The sequence below is a fragment of the Chrysochloris asiatica genome, unplaced genomic scaffold, assembly GCF_000296735.1.
Source record: "Chrysochloris asiatica unplaced genomic scaffold, ChrAsi1.0 scaffold00125, whole genome shotgun sequence".
In the NCBI taxonomy this organism is placed as follows: Eukaryota; Metazoa; Chordata; class Mammalia; order Afrosoricida; family Chrysochloridae; genus Chrysochloris; species Chrysochloris asiatica.
In genome coordinates, this window is record NW_006408643.1 from 5,644,370 (window position 1) to 5,665,163 (window position 20,794).

Genomic DNA, 20,794 nt, shown 5'->3' on the forward strand with positions numbered 1-20,794 from the left:
GGGGCGGCACCCACAATACAGTGGGTGTGTGGGCCCCTGGCCTGGGACATTCAGCATAGGTTCCTGCAATTCTGGAAGCCTCCGAAGCCCCTGTCTCTTTCTGTCTGTCTGTCTGTCTACCTATCTACTGATCTATCTATGGTATGGTGCTGTAGGATAAGCACTGGACAGCTAACTACAAGATCAGCAGTTCAACTCCACCAGCTGCTCCTTGGAAATCCTCTCTGCTATGAGTCAGAAACACCTGAGCACGTAACAGCAGCAGCAACCTATCTGTCTGTCTGTCTGTCTGTCTGCCTATCAACTCTCTGTGTCTGTTTCTCACAGACCTCTGGTGACACAGTGGCTTAAGCATTGGGCTGTTAACCGAAGGATGAGGCTGTCTGAGTCTGTATGGACTCACGGCCTCCGAGCCCTTTGGAGCAGTTCTAGCCTGTTCTGTACGTGTCGTATCTTCTATCTGTATTGTGGCACTTAGGTTAAGCACTGGAACACTAGGTTGGCAGTTCAACCTCACCAGCCGCTCCTTAGAAACACTATGCAGAGTTGCTGTGAGTCGGAACTGGATTCAGTGACCCCAACATCCATCTACCTCGGTTTATCCCCCTGCGTGCCTCTGTCTTTATCTAGTTAACGTGGGGAAAATACTCACACCAAAACATCTGTCAACACAACCCCTTCATGGTTTATTTTCACCATCACTGTGGCCTTTTTGACATTTTTTTTATCGAGGTAAAACACAGTGAGCATAAACTTGGCCATCTTAGGCTTCTGTAGGCGCACGCGTCCCACTGACTGCGGAACCCTCACCCCAGACACACAGAAGAAGCCCCATATCATACAGGCAACCACTGTTAGAACGGGAATAATTCATCAGACAAGTCTAGGAACCTTTATCAATTGTCAGAAATCAAGGGCCATCAAAGAAATGAATTCAGTGGGAAGAAGAAATGCCATTATGTCTTGACTAGAAACCACAGCCTGCGGCAGACCAGAACCTTCTCTGTCCAAACTAACACACGAGGAGGTGAGGCCATGTTCCGAGCCCTAGTGGCACCACAGTTAAGTGCTCAGCTGCCAACTGAAAGGTCAGGGGTTTGAACCCACCCAGCAGGTCCATGGAAAAAAAACCTGGTGATCTATTCCTGTGAAAATGATGGCCTAAGAACCCCTTGGGGGCAGTTCTGCGCTGTCACATGGGGTTGATGAGAGTTGAAATTGACTCTCTAAGTCCTGCTAAGACTCTGGCCTTCTGAACCATTTCCAGCCCCGGCCTCTATCCAGCTGTCCTGTCCCCCCTCACCTCAGCATTTGTTAAAGGCTCCGCACCAGCAGAGATGGCAACGGCAGAGACACACTCTGGGGAGCGAGGCATCCGTGATGGCAGATGGTGACCAGGGGGAATGTTTATGGACTGAGGCAAACCCTGTGTCCCCTCACATGGCCTCACTCAAACCCGTATATTATGTAACAAAATGGCCTGGCTTCCAGAGAAGAATGTTCTCAAAGCAGTGATGATACAAACAGAAAAAAATGGGCCTGAATTCCTCCTGGACACGGGGCCTTTGTCATCAACAAGAATACACATCGCAGGACACACTGCAGTCTGAGCCACGTTCTCCCTGTCAAGTCTGCGTTTTGACGCCCCTGGAAACGCGGCATCATGCGTAGCTTTACATCCGGGCAGGAACCTGCTAACCAAGAGGATCAGCGCTGAGATGACCACTCGGTGACCACATGGTCATTGTTCTGACAGTGACCCTGTATGACAGAGGGGAACTGCCCCAATGGTAGCAGATCTCCAGGTCTTTCTCCCTCGGGGCTGCTCCCACCAGGGGGGCTCTGTAGTGACCACATGGACAGTCTTTGGCTATCTGGCTGTCACTTTAGGGGAGGGAGAATTTAGGCAGGCTTTTCTTCTCTTTGCAGTGTGGAAGGAGCCTGCTCTGTCCCCAGGGAGCGGGAGGTGCCCGGGCAGCCGGTGCCCGCGTGGCCCTGCACGAAGAGGCCTGCATACATACATCCTCTCAGGAACCGACTCTCATGTTTCTTCCAGAAGCGGAGACAGTGAGGCCCGACCCAGTGGACACTCTGAGTCCAGCACGCTGCCTGGAGTCACTGGCTGCCCTCCGCCATGCCAAGTGGTTCCAGGTGAGAAGGGGCTGTCTCAGACTTGGTGGGGGGAGGGGGGGTCTGGTATGGGGTCAGGACAGCTGGGAGGAGCGTAGCTGGGTGTCCTTCTGCTAGCTCTCAGCAGCTCAGCCCTGGGCCCACTGAGTCAGGGACCCGAGAGCAATGACCACTTCTGTATGGGGACAGCTTGGGCCTCCCCCACCACACACACCCATGTGCCTGGGACCCTGCCTGCTGCCTTTCCTTGTTGTGTGCATCTAGCCTGGCATTTATGTCATAAAACGGCCCCTCCTGGTCAGTGAGTCCTGGCTGGGGGGCATTTGGTCCCCATGTGCTGCACGGTGCCTGACCCAGCTGTCTGCTTCTCTCCCAAGGCACATGCCACCAGCCTGCAATCATGCGTGGTGGTCATCAGAGTGCTCCGGGACCTATGCCAGCGCGTGCCCACCTGGGGGGCCCTGCCAGACTGGGTAAGACCCCACTGGGTGGGGATGGGCAGTGCCTCCTTCCCTAGGAAACCACTCTCCTCCCTGGGGCTCAGGTCACGGGACGAGGCTCTGAGCCACAGTCTCATTTGAATGTCATTATCTCAAACCTCAAACCAGGCAGGCCCAACTGAGGTGCCATACAAATGCCCAGGTGCCCTGGCATATGTACAGGTCTGATCCATAGCCGCTGGCACAGGGCAGGGATAAGCCTCTGGGTGGTCCCACCCCACATGCCCTACCCAGGAGTCACCTGTGGCTAAAACACCACCCCCTCGTGGGCCCTTCCTGAGAACATTCCCAAGAAAATAATGGTTTGTGGACAAAGATGTTGAGCACTGGGTATTTTATAGTAGGTGAGAAAGGCAGTGGGGCAGAGAGACAAACAGACAGATGCAGAGAGAGTAGGACAGAGAGACAGAGAAAGAGAAAGAATTACACCAAGACAGCAGGAAAGAGGAAGAGAGGAAGGAAAAGGAGCAAAGCTTCCTATCAATCCCAAGGAGAACAGAGAGGAGGGAGAATTCAAAGGCCCCAGAAAAGCTCACAGAGCAGCCCCATGCCCTGGGTTCCCCCAGTGGGTGGCTATGTGGTTATTAGACCCACCCCGCAGCCCCTCTGCCCTCCCCAGGCCTCTGCAGAGCCTTTCTGCCTGCTGTCTCTCAGTGGGCCTGTCCATTTGTCTGTCCCTGCCACTCACGTTCACACACCCGCTCCCTGCTCCTAGTGGTGTAGCATTGTGAAGTCTGGCTCTGCCACTTCACGTCAGTAGCAGGCACCGGAGCCCAGTGATAATGCCTGTTCTGGGCTTGTGACCTCCCTGGGTGGGATAGATGGTAACTGCACTTCAGTGACTTATTGCATGGTTGGAGGTTCGAGTCCACTCACAGGCACCTCAGAAGAAAGGCCTGGCAACCTACTTCTGGAAAAGTAGCCATCAACCCATTTGTGGAGGGAGCACAGTTACACCGTGACACTCATGGGTCACCGTGAGTCAGAGTCTACTTGACGGCACTTGGCTACTGATGCCCCGGGTCCTGGCCTGTGTTTGGCCTTATTTGGGGGTGCTGGTCCTGGAGCCATGGGCTGGGATCCTAAAGGTATGATTCCTGCCCCTAGGGGCTCTACCTGGGTCCCAGGAAATGCCCCTCATTCACTCTGCTAGCTGGCCAGCTCACTTTAGAAGATCCTCCACCTAGCCCAACCACAGTGCCCCATCCCAGGAGCTCCCAGTGACAAGGCCCTACAGGGGCACCTAGGGAGGGCTTCTTGGAGGAGGTGGTGCACAGCCAACACTCGCCTCTTTACCCGCACCACAGGAGTCCACAGCGTTACTGTGCACAGATCTCACAGACGGGAAGTAGGCTTAGAGAGCGTCATGCTAGGGGAAGTACAGCGGACAGGCTGGAGGAGATCGTGGGTCCCCTTGGAACTCCGTAAGGGGTACGGGACCCTAGGAACTGATTCTGTGGGGAGGGGAGCTGGCCCCAGTCCCCCTTTAAACCGACTGTGGTTGGTCTCTCCCCACCCACCCTAGGCAATGGAGCTGCTGGTGGAGAAGGCACTGAGCAGCGCCGCAGGACCCTTGGGCCCAGGGGACGCTGTGAGGAGGGTCCTGGAGTGTGTGGCCACAGGGACGCTGCTCACAGGTCAGTTCATGGTGGGTGAAACTCAGAACGGGTGGCAGCCACCAAGACCACCACCATGCATAAGAACGTCATTGCGTGCAGCCCAGATGGGACCAAAGACGCTCGCTTCACAACAGAGCACGTGGGGCAGTGACAGGCCAGCCTGGGTGGTGGGTGGGGAGGCAGACAGATGCTGCAAAGGGATCTGCTCGAGGTCTAGTAGCAGGTGGGGCTGCTGACGTTGGAGACACAGTGAGGGGCCAGGCTGTCGGCAGCAGTCTGCCTGTGGCTTCGTGGTGATGGACCGTGCACACACAGTGTGCTTTATAATTAGGAGACCGTCCGTGGAGCCTAGAGCAACAACATGCTCTCTTCACAGGGGAAGGTGGTGGTGGGCGCGTGCCCACTCATGGTGACCCTGTCCAGGGTGTCTGAGGTGTGGCTGGTGCATTGGAACCACAAGCAGTGCTATAGCGCCCCGCCAGGACTCAATATGAGAAGGTGTTAGATTCAAAACAAAGAAAAAGATGTTTCTAAAGTCATTATCAAGGAGCTCTGGTAGCGTAGTGGTTACGAATCAGGCTGCGAACCGCAAGGTCAGCAGTTCGAAACTACCAGCTGTTCCTCGGGAGAGAGATGAGGCTTTCTGCTCCCGTAAAGATTTACCGCCTCAGAAACCCTGTGCAGGGTCACTATGAGTCGGAATCGACTCCACAGTACTTAACAAAACAACAAAGTCATTATCAGTGACACAGGATTAAGTGAAAAAAGAGAAATCAGGCCTGTGGTTTGAGCCATTCAGGAGTCACTGGGTGTTGCTAGTCTAAAGGTTGGTAGTGGAGAAGCACATTGGAAGAAAAACCTGGTGATCCGCTTCCAGGAGGCCTTGAACGCCCCATGGGTCCTGGTTCTACTCTGTACACAAGAGGTCACCATAGTTCCAAGAGGAAGCACTACATAGAAGGCTGAGCTGAGCTCCTTGCCTGGGAGCCTTGGGTGGGTTGCGGGGGAGACAGATGCCATGGCGCACCCATGGACAGTTTGCACGAGGCACCTGACCCTGCCAGCCCCCCACGTTGCAGTGACAGTGTGGAAGAGCCTCTCATAGTGTCTTCCATCTCTGCTGACCCCAAAGGTGGGCCCGGGCTGCAGGACCCCTGTGAGCGCGACCCTACGGATGTTCTGGACTCGATGACAACTCAGGAGCGAGAGGATATCACAGCCAGTGCCCAGGTAGGGGCGCGGCGTGGGCAGGTCCTGCTGAACGCCTCGACTTACCGTTCCAGCTCAACTTCCGTTGGGGGCGCAGGGGGAAGGGGGACCTGCTGGGATTCCAGTCCCGTTTTCAACCCTGTGTCTTGGGCAATGGTGTGGGGGTTCCCATCCCTCGTGACCTGGGGCAACAAAGCTGCTGGGGGGACTTGGAGCAAAGCCAAAATCCCTGCGTAGAGGAGCAGGCTGAGGGGGGTGAGGGGAGGGTGGGACTCCAGAATCAGCCGGCCAACCCTCTGCGCAGATCTCCGGGTTGTATAACATGGCATCGCTGCTGGCTTAAGCCTTGTGGAATGAATGAATTTCACAGGATCAGAACTGCCAGGGAGAGTCAGGACTTGGGTCCCTTTCATAGATAGGACACACTGGGGTCCGAGGGTTGCGAGCCTTGAGGACAGTTCTCAGGACCTTTCCTCACACCTGAGGTGGTGTCCACAGTGACAGGAGTGATGTAGTAGGGCAGGTGATGGCCCACAGACAGGAAGGGTCCACACAGGGGCCTGGGTAGTGGGGAGGAGGGTGAGGGGCAGCCGGGGTCCTGACAGTTTGTGCCCGCCCCACAGCACGCACTCCGCCTGTTAGCCTTCCGGCAGATCCACAAGATCCTGGGAACGGATCCTCTGCCACCACACAGCAGGCCCAGGGCCCACTTCCGGAAGAGGCTGCGGGAGGTGGGCCATGCTGAGGAGGGTGAGGGCGAGAGGAAGCAGGTCCGGAGAGGCGAAGAGGAGCCTGCCTGAGCCGCCACCACCACCAGCCACTGGACAAATATCCACAGTGTACACACACTTCTGTGTACCTGTGCGCCTGGACAGCTTGTGCTCCATCCCGGACATTTGACAACCGGTATTATTCTTTAGGATCGCGTGCTGTGTGTAGGTTTCTTTAAAGACACCAGTGCTCAAATCATTAAAGACATTGCCTCACCCTTTGGTGTCCTGGGACCATCCCTTGAGGCCGACCAGGTAGAAGGGACAGGCACACCTATTCTAAACATGGGTACTGGTGGTGTATTCCGGGTGACAATGAACCCAGTATCTGGAAGCCTGATCTGGAAGGTTCTGGAAAAGGTCACAGGAGACCCAGTTAGGAGAAGCTGGGTATTGGGGGGCCAGTTTAGCATAGCAAAGCCCCAGGAAACCCCAGTCCCAGCCAGCCGGCTTCTGGCAGACCGCACCCTTCACTTGGTGGAGGCAGCTGCGTGCTGAGCTGGCCTTGTCCCACCCCAGGGAGGGCCCACACTTGGAAGCCAGACTGGACCCCGAGCCTCTGGGTGCCTTTGCAGGGAGAGGTCACCTGTCACATCTTGCCTTCCTACCTTCCTGCCATGGGTCTCTTCAGAGCAGGGCTTGGGAGGGACCCTGCCTTATAGCAATGGCACTGACCCCAAGAACCGGATACGGTGACCCAGAGTCCTCAGGTTTGCTTGAATTCATTTCTGAGTTTAAAAGGCAGTCTCAGCCTGTGTGTAACTTCATATCCCACATCTCCGTAAAGCTCCCTGGAAGTTGGAGGAGGGAATAAAATGAGGTATCTTCTCTATGTGGAGTGCCCATCTGGTCAGCCGTAGACCCGACCTACTGACCTGACCCCTTTGGGCTCTGAGTGAGGTCACAGTCCAAGAGACAGTTCACAGGACCAGAGCTACCCAGTGGGGCACCCTCAGGCTAGTGTCAGGTCCTGGGAGTGTACGGGGACAGGACAACTGGACATCACCCCCTGGAAGGTGTGCCATGGTGTCAGGGAGCTCCCCGAGATCTGGTCTGAGAGATAATCATTCACACAGCAGACAGTGGATGGACTAGCAGCCAGGAAGGCTTCTCGGAGGAGAAGGTAGCCATGCTGAGTGTGGCAGGGCAGGGCAGCCGGCAGACTCCACACCAATAGCTCCCCCTCTACACACACAGTTTCCCCAAACCACAGAGGGTGGGGAGGGGACTCCAGGGGAAAGAGCTGACCGGGCAGACCTCCGGGGCTCACTGGTCACGAGGCAGCGATGTGGGGAACAGGAATCTGGGGTGCAGTGACACATGGCAAAGAGGCCAGCCAGGACTCTCTCCACAAAACCCAGCCCAAAAGCAGGTCTACCTTTCCTGAGCAGCCAGGCCCACCTATCACCACGGAAACAGGAAGTGGTTTGAGTACCTTGTGCTCAGACCTCCCTCGGGGACAACTGATGTCAGAAGAGGCCTGGGCCTCCCTGCCTCACACACCCCTGCAGCACCAAACTCAGAGAGGGCCCCTCTGCCCAGCAGTCTGCCCTCTCCCCTCTTGTCTGTCTCCCCAACACACAGCCCAGCAGAGCCCTTGGCGCCCCCACACACTTTTTCTCAACTGCCCCAGTTGTCTCATCTCCATCAGCAGCACTGAATCCAACACATTCACCAGGCTGACTGCCACCACCACTGGGCAGCCCTCCTGGATTCCTTTGTGGGCCATAGCTAAACCATCAGGAAACCCGATGGGCTCCACTTCCCTCTCCATCCTTGTAGCTCTGTAGCTACTTAAACCCGCCCGGCCACTGCGCCCAGGAGAAAAGTCCCAATCCAAACAGCATCCCCACAAGAAACTATCTGCCACCCTCTCCTTTGATCCCTCAGCTCCAGCCCCACCTCTCTGCTGATCTTCAGATAAGTCTAACTTGTTCCTACCTCAGGGCCTTTGCACATTCTATTCCTGCTGCTGCGTATGCTTTTCCCTGACTTGTGTGGTTTCAGTTCAAATGTCACTCCATCCCCCGCCTCTCAACCTGTCACAAGATCTTATTCGCTTTCTTTATAGACATAGAACTTCTAGAATTATCTGTCACCTGGTCTTTCCCTTGGCAACAGGGCTTTACTGTAGGCAGATACGGGTCAGGCTTTCTCCCCACTGTCTCCCAGATCTAGAACAGGTCACAGACACACTAACCAGTTAATATGGAGTCAGTTCTAACTTGGGCAATCCCATGTGTGTCGGTAGACCTGTACCCTGGGGGGGAGGGGGGGAGCTCAATGATCGATTGATAAGAAGTTGGTTGCCAGCCCTTTCTCCCTAGTCTTAGTCTGGAAGCTCTACTAAACCTGTTCACCATCCTAGCAACACGCCAGCCTCCGCAACGAGACAGGTGAAGACTGTACATTGGTCGAGACTTGAACTTGAGTCTTCCACATAGAAGCCCAGCCCTGAACCACCACTGCCCCCAAACTGTACCATCAAGTTGACCCCAACTCCTGGTGATCCCACATGTGTCAGAGAAGAACTGTGTCCCACAGGCTTGTCCATGGCTGATTTTTTGGAAACAGAACACCAGGTCTTTCTTCCGAAGCACTGCTGGGTGGACTTGAACCTGCAAGCTTTTGGTCAGCCACTGTTAACGTTGGCACCACCCAGGGACCCCCTGAGCACACACCAGGGACTCACTGTTAACGTTGGCACCTCCCAGGGACCCCCTGAGCACACACCAGGGACTCACTGTTGTTGTGGGGTGCCATCAAGTCAATTCCAACTCCATAGCGACCCCATGTGACCGAGTCCAACTGCCCCACAGGCCTTCCTAGGCTGCCATCTTGATGGTAGCAGATCATCTGGCCTTTTCTCTGCAGAGTGGCTGGTAGCTTTGAACCCAGCACTTCACCACTGACCCCCCCTCCCCCAGGGGCCCTCAGTAACTATCTGTTCAATGCGTGAAGCCAGATTCCCACCCGCCAAGGCAATTCTCCTCATATGCGGATCTGCTTCTGAGTGATGATGAACAGAACAGGGCTCTGCCCACATCTCATTACAGAGGATGATTGCTGTGGCTGGGAGGATGGACAGGAGGGATGTGGTGGGCTCGACGTCACAGCCGCACCTCTGCTGTCTTGGCAGACAGTCTTCCTTCCTCCCCGCATCCTGCCTCATAACTCACTGCGCACCGTTTCCCTCCCTGGCTGCCAGGGAAGGCGGGTATCACACTCGACACCAGGTGGTCTAAAAGCAAGCCTGTTGACAAAGAGTTAAGCCTACCCTCCCAGCAACTCCAAAAGCCCCAGCCTCGTCTATGCTGCAGCAAAATCCAGCCGTGAGTCTAGTGACATGTCAGGACCAGATGGTTGAGCCGGCTGTCTTATAGGCCTTTCGTCCCCAGCCGTCTCCCTGCATCCCCTCCTCCCCATAGCAGCCCAGCAGGGAGGCTTGAAGACCTCGGACCAGACTCCAGAGGAGTGGGACCAAGAGGCGAGCAGTGGCGGCTGCAGATGCTGTCCTGGCAGGCGAGTCTGGTTGCTAGGCAACACGGTGAGTGTGGGATGCTGAACGGGCAGTGTGGGCAGGGCTGGAACTAGGCGGTTGAGAAAAGACCAGAATGGGAGGGCAGACATGCGGGCGGCTCCATCTGCAAGGTCATTGGAAATAAGAAAGATCTGCTTTAAAATGCCCCGGGTCCCCTCCTCCTTGAGTCTGAAATAAGCTGGGGGGAGAGGGATCTGGGAAATAATGACACATGTAAAACCCAACGAAACCCACAGCAACCCCATATGACAGAGCAGAACTGCCTCATAGGGGTTTCTAGGTGATCATCTTGACGGGAGACGTTTGCCAGATCTTTCTCCTAAGAGCAACTGATGGGTTTGAACCGCCAACATTTATGTTAATCCTCGAACACTAACCACTTACATTAACATGGTGATTCAATGGATTAATATGTACTGGAAGCCCTGGTGTGGTGCTGTAGGATAAGCACTGGACTGCTTACCGCAAGGTGGGTGGTTCAAGCCCACCAGCTGCTCCTCGGAAACCCTATACAGGGTTGCTGTGGATGGGAACCCACTCAACGACATTTAATAACAATGACGTGTACTAAACGTTTAGTGGTGTGGGACCTGGCCACAGTCAAACCCGGAAGTCAACTCTTACTGATGGTGGTAGTGGTGGTTATGTGCCGTGGAGTTGGTTCCGACTCATAGCGACCCTGTACAGGGTTTCTGAGGTTGTAAATCTTTACGGGAGCAGAAAGCCTCATCTTTCTCCCGTAGAAGAGTTGTTAGTTTCAAACTGCTGACCTTGCGGTTCACAGCCTGATTCGTAACCACTACGCTACCAGATAGCCCATGGGAATCAGAGTAGAACTGCTGCCTGGGTGAGCTTGGCTGTCATCTTTCTGCAGGCGGATTGCCAGGCCATTCCACCGAGGCACCCACTGTTCAGATCTTAGGTGCCAACTGTACCACTTGTTCAGTGCCATTGACTTGGTTCCCACTCATAGCGACCCTGTCTAGGGTTTCCAGTATGTGGCTGGTGAACTTGAACCACCAACCTTACAATTCAAACCGCCCTTACAGTCCAGCGCATTAACCCGCAGCACCACACCAGGACTCCAGTTGTGCCACGAGGGACCCTAACAATATACTGTTGTAGTTCTGGATGGTATTGGTTACCTCTGAGTCCATCCTGACAGTGACCGCATGTGTGTTGCAGAATGAACTACACTCCATAGGCTTTTCATGAAACAGCTTGCCAGGACTTTCTTCTGAGGTACTTCTTGGTGGGTTGAAATCATCAAGCTTTTGATGAATAATGGAGTGCTTCACCATATGTGTCACCCAGGGACTCCTTCATGATTTATGTTGTCATCGGGTACCATGGAATCCATTCCATCTCACAGCCATCCACCTGCCCACAGGGTTTCCGTGACTGGCATCTTAACAGAAACAAACCACCAGGCCTTTCTTACGTGGTACACTGGGTGGGTTTAAACCGCCATTATTGGGGTTAGCAATGGACCACTGCCAGATAGATATATAGACTTGGATGGGTTCCAGGGTTTGTTTGGAAAATGTTGACTCAGTCTCTACCCCACCCTTCACGCACCACCCCCCACCGCATTAGTGTGACCACTGGAGCTGATGAGATTTCTCAGGTAAGCGGATTAAGTCCGGCTCTGCTGAGCCATGAGCCAGAGGACCGCACATGGTCTTCTTGAAGATGGAGAAGGCAGCCTGGGTCAGGGAAGCTTTGACTGCCGGTTAACGGCTGCCCAGTTTTTAAACTATAATGAACACTGGTTGGTTAGTTTTGTTTTGTTTTTTTTCCCTTCTATCTTTCATGATAAACCAACTTAAAATATTCAGGAAAATGAAAAACAGGGAGCAAAACCCTCGACCGCTATTAACACCCTGCCATATTTCCTTCTGGTATTTTCATTTTCTATGAACTGGCCACTTAGACCACGTGGATTCCTGCTGCCCTTCGCTTGGCTAGTGCTCGAAGTGTCCCACCGCTGTTCATAAGGTTTTCAGTGACTAGATACACAGAGGTAGCTTGTCTCTCCTTCTTCCCAGTCGATCTTCGTCTGGAAGCTCATCTGAAACCTGTCCACCATGGGTGACCCTGCTGGTATTTAAAATTGTGAGGTTGGCCCAGGACCGGCCAGTGTTTAGTTCTGTTGTGCACAGGGTTGCTATGCGTCGGCACCAACTCGATGGCACCTAACAACAACAACGTCACTGGGTACTAGAACTACTTGGTACTAGCTACCACTGCAGGGGAACCCCCAAACATCAACAGCATGTCTAGCACTTTTCTTACAGCCTGACGGCCAGAGGTTGGAAACTGAGGAGGCCGGCAGGCTATATAATAAAAGCATTAGAGATGCTGCTGATATTTTTTTTGGAAGGGGGGGAGTTTCCCCTGCAATGTCCTGTACCCTCACAGTGAAGTCACCCCCAAGATGTAGAACCTCTACTCACGGCGGTCAGCCTGGTAGCACTTTCCTCAAAAATATTAGGCAGGAAAGAGATCCTAACTGATCAAGAGAAAAAGCATGACAGAGTAACAAAGAAAAAGTCTCAATGTGATAAAATGGGAACAGAAAGCAGAAACAAACAGTTCCAGGAAATCATATTCTGGTGGCGCAGTGCTTAAATGCTTGGCTGTTAACCAATAGGCAAGAGATTCGAACCCACTGGCCGCTCCGTGGGAGAAAGATGTGGCAGTCTACCTCTATGAAGACTGTCTGTCTCCTTGGAAACCGTATACAGGTCTCAGTGAGTTGGAACCGACTCATCAGCACATCACCGACAGAGTTGCTATGAGTTGGCATCGACTCGATGGTCATGGGTGTTTTGGGATTCTCAAAGAGCAAATAGGGGAGATTGTTTCAGTTGTTACATGCCGTCAAGTTGATTCCGACCCATAACTACCCTGTATAGGGTTTCCAAGGAGCAGCTGCTGAGCTTGAACCGCCGACCTTGGAGTTCAAACGGCTTTGCAGTCCAGCGCATTAACCCACAGCGCCACACCAGGACGCCTAAATAGGGGTGAGAGTAGCCAGGAAATAAGGAAATAGTCCATGAGCTAGGAAGATCCCTTGGAAATTAACTAAACAACTCAATGGCCAAAAAAAAAGTCAACAGAAGGGTTGGGGAAGTCAAATGAAAAGATAAAAACAAGGAGTGGGGCGGGGGGGGGTGGTGGGGGTAGGAAAGAAAAGAGAATCAATCTAGGAAGTCCAACCTCTGACAAAGAAGAGTTCCAGAAAAAAAACAAGAAGAGAGAAACTGACATGGAACAAATCACTGATGGAATCGTCCAGGAAAATGTCCAGGAATGGAAGACATGATGTAACCCACTGCCCCACAAGCGTGGGTGTACTGGGCTCGAGGAACAAAGAGGTGATCTGCAAGCTTCCAGAGAGAGCCCATGACAAGCAGAGACTAAGGGAACAGGGCACCTTCAAATGGTGGGGTGAGGAAGATGGTCCTCAGACCGGAATAATTAATGTCCTCAGTCAAACCCACAATCCATGCACAAGAGTACAAGTCCTTGAGTGGCGAACACTCCCCAACACAAAGGGACAAGCCAAGAAGCAGGGAGACCCAGGACCCAAGAGGGGCCAACTCTCGGGAATCATTTTGCAAGAAATATAGCCAGAATGCTGCTTAGAAGCCAGGCTGGCTAGACTTGGTCTTTCATACTTTGGACATATTATCAGCAGGAACCAGTCCCTGGAGAAGGACATCATGCTTGCTAAAGTGGAGAGTCAGAGAAAGAGAGGAAGACCTCTAAGGAGATGGATTGGCCCAGTGGGAGCAGCAATGGGCTCTGGCACAACAACAATTGTGAGGCTGGTGTAGGGCTGGGCAGTGTTTCCATTGTGCACAGGAACCAACTCGACAACACCTAACAACTGGGAACAATGTTTATATATGGTAATATAACCACACCTGTTACCACCACATCAATCCTGACTCAAAGGGACCCTAGGATAGAGAGAGAACAAACTGCCTGACAGGGTTTTCAAGTCTGTAAATCTTCACAGAAGCCGACGAACGCCGCAACTTTCTCCTGTTGAGCAGCTGGTGGCTTTGAACAACCTACCTTTCGAAAGGAGCTCTGGTAGCGCAGTGGTTACAAATCGGGCTGCAAACCTTAACGTCAGCAGTTCAAAACTACCAGCCGCTCCATGGGAGAAAGATGAGGCTTTCTGCTCCCGTAAAGATTTACAGGAAACCCTGTGCAGGGTCGCTATGGGTTGGATCCGACTCGATGGCACTTAACAACAACAACCACCTCTCAAGTAACTGTCAAGCACTTAACCACTGCACCACTAGGGATTCTTATAATAACACTGAATAGTCATTTAAACAACAATTATATATAACAACACATCTGGGAAGACCCCCAACAACATGAACTGTCACACTGGCAGCAGTTATGAATTCCAACGTAAACACAATTGTGAGGTTGGCGCAGAACTGGGCAGTGTTTCATTCTGTGGGACACAGAATCAGAACCAACTCGATGGCCCCTAACAACCACACGCATTTCTTTTGGAGAAACAGCCAGAATGTTTCTTAAAAAAGGATGATAAGACTTCATCTCACGTACTTTAGACACAGCATCAGGGAGGGACCAGTCAGGAGAAGGAGAAGGAATGATGCTTGGTAAAGTGGAGGGTCGGCGAAAAGAGGAAGACTCTCAATGAAATGGAGGGCCACAGTGGCGGCAGCAATGGGCTCAAAACATAATTGTGAGTTTGGCAGAAGACCGAGCAGTTTCGTTCTGGTGGGCACGGGGTCGCTGTGAGTTGGAACTGACTCGCCGGCACCGACCAGCAACTGGAAAGGAGTATGCCTAAGACCTAAATCTCTGCCAGGCTCACAGCCACAAAATACCAACTCTGGGAAAGGCCAAAACCATGCCCTAGGAATCAGAAGTGGTGTTTTGTTTAATATATACATCACTCAACCGTGAACAACATTCGTATATAAGAAAATCAAATTGAATATTCATTTAGCCCAAAATGTTGCTATAACTATTGGGGAGATATGCCTAAGACATAGCAGAGATATCCCTGGTGATACAGCAGCTTAAGCACTGGACTGTTAATCACAAGGTTGGTGGTTCAAACCCATCAGCCGCTCCACGGGAGAAAGATGAGGCTGTCGGCTCTCATAAAGACTGACGGTCTCAGCAGCCCTGTGGAGCAGTTCTCAGTCCGATAGGGTCCCAGGGAGTCTGAATGGAGCCGACAGCAGTGGCCTTTAGGCCTGAGACAGCTGCAGTGTTTTCTTCAAGAACAGACAATCAGTGGACCACGTCCAACTGGGAAGTCAGGAGATGTGTAAAACCTTCCAAAACAGATAGGCCAAGATGCAGAAACGCAGCCATAGAAACAGCCGTGGCCCTTGCGGAGTAGAACATTTTTTTGTTTCCTTTGAAACTTTTTTTTTTTTTTCAAGCTGAGCACAGTTTTCAGCACATAGTAAAACCTTCTATAAATATCAGCTACTATTAATATTGTCACTAAGATGAGACATCTACTCTTGAAGAGCTCAGCACGGAGTCAGGGAGTTTTATTTACATAGTCCAACCACCCGTCTGTCAGCGCTCCATCCTATGCTGCTGGAATCTCTGTCATGGGCATGTCAAATACTGTCACCTAGGACAACAGGTGTCAGCTGAGCTCCCAGACTACAAAATGTCCTGGAGATCTACTTCTGAGAATAAGCCGGTGAACACGGTACGAATCACAATAGAATGTTGCCTGACTCGCTTGCAACTCGCTTTGGACACGTCGTTAGGAGGGCTCAGCCATGGGAAGAGGGTGTCATGTTTGATGAAGTGGAGGGTCAGCGAGAGAGATGCTCGGTGAGCAAGGCCAGCACAATGGTCTCACTGATGGTCCCGAACATTCTGAAGAACGAGACCATGAAGCATCTCCTTGTGACACACCTGAGGTCACTATGAGTCAGAGCTGGCTCAACAGCACCAAACAACAGCATTTATCTATTCTGGGACTGTATTGTTTAAACACTAACAACTTTTTGTGGAGTCCTGGTGGGTTAATGCACCAGACTGCAAAGCCATTTAAACTGCAAGGTCGGCGATTCAAGCTCACCAGCTGCTCCTCGGTAACCCTATACAGGGTCACTATGGGTCGGAATCAACTCGACGGCACTTCACAACAACAACTTATTGCAGAAGGAAGATGAGCCTTTCTGCTCCCGTAAAGATTTACAGCCCCCGAACCGGCTTGATGGCACTAAATAACAGATGAGTGGTGGCACAATTTACTATGTGCCATAAACATCAACACCTCCAAGGTCCAATCTATTAAGAAATGCCTCTAATTTTAAGAAAATGGACACAAAATAAATTATTCTTAAAAAGAAAAGAGAGAGGAAAAGTGCAAAACCGAATTTCAAATTCCCATTGAATCCAGCCTTTCTGCATCTGTGGAGGCTGAATGAAACTCCAAAATCCTTGTCCTGAGATCATCTTTAAATCTTCAACTTCTGAAGTGTTCTGAAAACTAAACAGGCTAGCTTCACTAGAAAAGAGTGTCTGCCTTCAGCACTGTGCTCTTTTAAGATCCATCTGCTGCTCTGACCCATAGCAACCCTGTATAGGGTCTCCCAGCAGCGGCTGGTAACCTTGAACCGCCAACCTTGTGTTTCAAACCAATTTTGCAGCCAGCGCATTAACCCACAGCACCACACCAGAACTCCTTCCTACACAGGATCAAATTCACAATGGCAACTCGCTAGGTTAGATGCGACACTTGCAGGGCAGTAAGTTCATGTTCACAGAAAGGGAGAGGATGGTGGTACAGCTCAAATGTCATCCGTGCCACTGAACTGCACATGAGGGCAGGGCAGGACAGGTGATACGTTTTGCTTAGAAATTCTGAACAACAACAAAAGAAATGAGTGAATGAAGAGGGCTATGGGAGAACAAAGATCAGCAAATTCTGGCCCAAAGCAACTTGGACGTTGGCTACCAAAAATGGAGGGGGGGGGGGGGGGGAGGGCTGCAAAGGCAAGAAGTGACTGGCTTACAAGCTTTCAAGAGGGAGCCTAGATCCAGAGGGCATGGAGGAAGGGAGATTCTCCACTGAGTAGTATCCAATCTGCCTAGGCAGGGCTGATGAAAGGAAATATGGATAGGTCTCTTGTGATACAATAGTGAATAATTGTTATCAGGACTGATTGTGAGGGTTGTAAATGTAAAGGTAGATGTTTTGTAGCAAAAGGAAGGGAGTGACTAACTTTGCAGTCTAGGGAGCAGAGGTCCCTGGGACCATCAAGGGAGAAAAGCAGAGAGCAGGACCCTACCCAGAGAAGCAGTGATGCCTGAGATGGAGGCAGAGACGATGATGTGGAAAGATGGTGCGGCTGGGGACTTTAGACACAGAGAGGGAGAGGGGCTGTGTGCTGACGACCAGGGGGCAGACTTGTAGGGTACACCCTTTGGTTGGGTGATGATGCATGGAGGGGATTGTAACCATGGCAATAAAATGATATATGATAGGATAGGATGAATGTAAATGTTAAATTCAAAGTAAAGCCTGAGGGTGGGAGGCAGGGGAGTCACATCCGCGACCCCCCCACACACAGATGCAGGGAGCCCCTCTTAGCTGCTGTTAAGTGCTGTGGAGTCAGTTCTGAGTCAGAGCAACTCTGTATAGGGTTTCTGAGAAAGTGGCTGATGAGTCTGAACCTCCAACTTGCAGTCCAGTTCCTATCCTACGCACCACACCAGGACTAATGTTCTCCCATGTAAATGATCACATAATTCACAATAAAACATGAAAAAAAAGTTCAGGCCCAGAGGTAACTCCAACCCCTCACCTGCTGAGTTCTGTAGAGTCCATTTGACCAGTTAGCGACCCCCTCTGACGGAGTAGAACTACCCCATACAGTTTCCTAGACTGTCATCTTTTCGGAAGCAGATCGCCAAGTCTTTCTCCTGTGGAGTCGCTTGGTGGGTTCAAACCACCAACTTTTCATTCTGCAGCCTAGAGCTTAACCGCTGTGCCACCAGGCCTCCTACTGTGCCAACCTGAACCTTGTTGTCCCTTCCTGTGTTTCTCTGTTTGTTCTCTGAAGGCCTGTAATACGTCAGGCACCAGGTCTACCTCCCTCTTGCAGCATCCATCAACAATAACCAGACAGTGTAGCAGGTGACTCAATGATAGAGAATTGGGTGCCCAGGGAGGGTCTCAGAGGAGCTGACAGCACCAGCCCAGGGAATTGCTGGGGGGAGGGCGTTTCAAAGGCCCTGAAGCAGGACCAGCCTTTCAAGACCAAGGAAGAGCCAGGTAGTGGCCTGTGTGACTGGGGAGGGGAAGAGGAAGAGGAGGGGAGGTTAAGGGAGGTACAGGGCCCCGTGGACCCTAGAATTTTGTTTGGGCTTTCTCCTGAAGTGCAGTGGTAGCACCTAGAAAGTGGTGCGGATCCCATTTACACATTCCTGGCTAGGAAACCAGGGGCCCAGCTCCATCTTCAGAACCAAGAAGGCAGGATTAGGAGAGCAGACTGCCTGCCCCTGCCACCACATACCCCAAAAGCCCCTTCTCTGGGACAGTTGAGAATGGCCCAGCAGACAATTGTTCGGACAAGCCAATGACACCGCCTTTGCCCACAAAACCCCCTGCCCCAGGCCAGAAGCACGAATGTTAAGTAACAAGGGTACAGCTTCCAACTGTCCATCTGCCTACCCTACCCTCCGGATTCAGACAGCTCAGTGTGGACATAACCTCTGATTGTCCACGTGTCCAGACCCTCGCTGGTCAGCTGACCCCACCACTCCCTGGGCCTGGGGAAGCCTCCATTTTGTCATCTACAAAATGGGACTGGTGAAGGGACCTGCCTGACAGGTGACAGAGACAGCTAATTCTTTGAGAAAACATTTTGAGCAACCACTATGCATCAGGCACAGAGGTCTCAGTTGTGAACAACTCGGCCCCAAACCCCTGCCCTTGAGAGACTGTGTTCTAGGACAAAGTCCAAAAGCAAGACAAGTTAAGTTAGGCAGTGGGCTGCTAACAGAAAGGTCAGATGTGGATCCCATCCAGCTGTAAAGATGACCCTATGGGACATCCAACAACAGCACAGTGGGTCAGAGCTTGCAGGTTCACAGAGGAAACGTGCCAGGGGAAGGGACAGCAGATGTCTGCGGTTCACATTTCTGACCAGGTTGCTGACCAGGATACTGAAAGATCATCAGTTTCCTTTCAACCCTCTTCCCACCTCCACGCCCGCCGCAGCGTGAAGGAGAACGTCTCCATAGGGGGCTAGCGGGTCTTGAGCATCTTCAACATGGGTTCTTATCCCTGTTGAGCAAAAGTGAAGGCTGACCTGAGATGGAGGCAGAGATGATGACGTGGAGAGATGGAGCAGCTGGGGTCTTTAGATCCAGAGAGGGAAAGGGGCTGTGTGCTGAAGCCCAGGGGTGTGGGGGGGGGGCAGGCTTGCAGGGTATACCCTTTGGTTGGATGATGATGCATGGAGGGGATTGTAACCATGGCAATAAGACAATATACGATAGAATGAATGTAAAACTAATGTTCTCCCATGTAAACTATCACATAATTCACAATAAAACAGTAAACAAAGCAAAAAAGTGAAGGCTGACCTCTGCTGCGGAACCCTTGGCCCCCAGCAGCTTCCGGTGAGAATGATGAAGTTGGGTTTCCGCTGTAGTTATTTTTACACTTTGGGTGAATGATGTGGTTTTCCATATGTGGTGGGCTTCCCATAACTTGGCCTAAAGAATGTGGGCTGCAGAACCCCTCTCCCCTCCTCCCCAGCATGTTAAGTTCAAAGCAATGCCTGAGGGTGGGAGGCAAGGGAGCCACAGCTGCGACCCCCCCCACACACAGATGCAGGGAGCCCCGCTTAGCTGCTGTTAAGTGCTGTGGAGTCCGTTCTGAGTCAGAGCAACTCTGTATAGGGTTTCTGAGAAAGTGGCTGATAAGTCTGAACCTCCAACCTGCAGTCCAGTGCTTATGCTAAGCACCACACCAGGACTATAGTTGGGTGCCATCAAGCCAACTCCAATTCATAGCGACCCCAAGTGACAGAAAAGAACTGGCCCATAGGGTTTCCTAGGTACTGCAAGGTCGGTGGTTCAAGCTCACCAGGTGCTCCTTGGAAACCCTATACAGGGTTGCTATGGGTCAGAATCGACTAGACGGCACTTCACAACAACAATATCTAATGAAGCGGTTCACCAAGGAGATGCTGGGTGGTTAAGAACTGCTGACCTCTCAGCAGATGAGTGCTTAACCATCATACACTAATAGTCTTTCATGGAGGTTTGGAGTTGCTAGGTTGCAACTCATAAAGCCACTATGCACAATACAACAAAATACAGCTGGAGCCTCACAATCTTTGATACACGTGAGCCCATGCTGCTGCCACTGTGTTAATCCATATCATTGGGGGTCTTCTTCTTTTTTGGCTGACCCTCCACTTCATCAAGCATGATATCCTTCACCAAGGGCTCGTCTCTCCTGACAACGTGTCCAAAGTAACGTCCCACCATCCTGGTTTCTAAGAGCATTCTGGCTGTACTTCTTCCAGGACAAATTTGTTTTTTCTTCTTTGCCAACACCATAATTCAAAGACATTAGTTCTTCTTCTTCTTGTTAAATGCCATCGAGTCGGTTCCAACTCATAGCGACCCTGTATAGCGTTTCCGAGGAGCAAGCAGCTGATAAGCTTGAACTGCCAACCGTGTGGCTCAAACCGACTTTGCAGTCCAACGCATTAACCCACAGGGTCACACCAGGACTGATCTTCCTTATTCACTGTCCAGCTTTCACATGTATTAGAGGTGACTTGGGCCAGGCACACCTTAGTCTTCAAAGTGGCATCTTTAGTTTTCAAATACTTTAAAGAACTCTTTTGCAGTACATCTGCCTAATGCAATACATCATTCGGTCTCTTGACTGCTGCTTTCATGGGCGTTGATTGTGGATCCAAGCAAAATTAAATCCTTGATAACTTCAATCTTTTCTTTGTTCAAACT

General features: G+C 51.8%; 1 protein-coding gene across 1 annotated transcript in view; it reads left to right on the forward strand.

Annotated features, from left to right (window-relative positions):
• The window catches only part of ZFR2 (zinc finger RNA binding protein 2), a 48,317-nt gene extending 42,059 nt beyond the window's left edge, over positions 1-6,258 (forward strand). Inside the window, exons 18-22 of the mRNA XM_006869041.1 lie at positions 1,930-2,151; positions 2,508-2,603; positions 4,156-4,267; positions 5,382-5,479; positions 6,082-6,258. Coding sequence (XP_006869103.1) covers positions 1,930-2,151; positions 2,508-2,603; positions 4,156-4,267; positions 5,382-5,479; positions 6,082-6,258 — 705 coding nt within the window. The remainder of the gene's footprint in view (positions 1-1,929; positions 2,152-2,507; positions 2,604-4,155; positions 4,268-5,381; positions 5,480-6,081) is intronic.
• Positions 6,259-20,794: the final 14,536 nt, after the last annotated feature.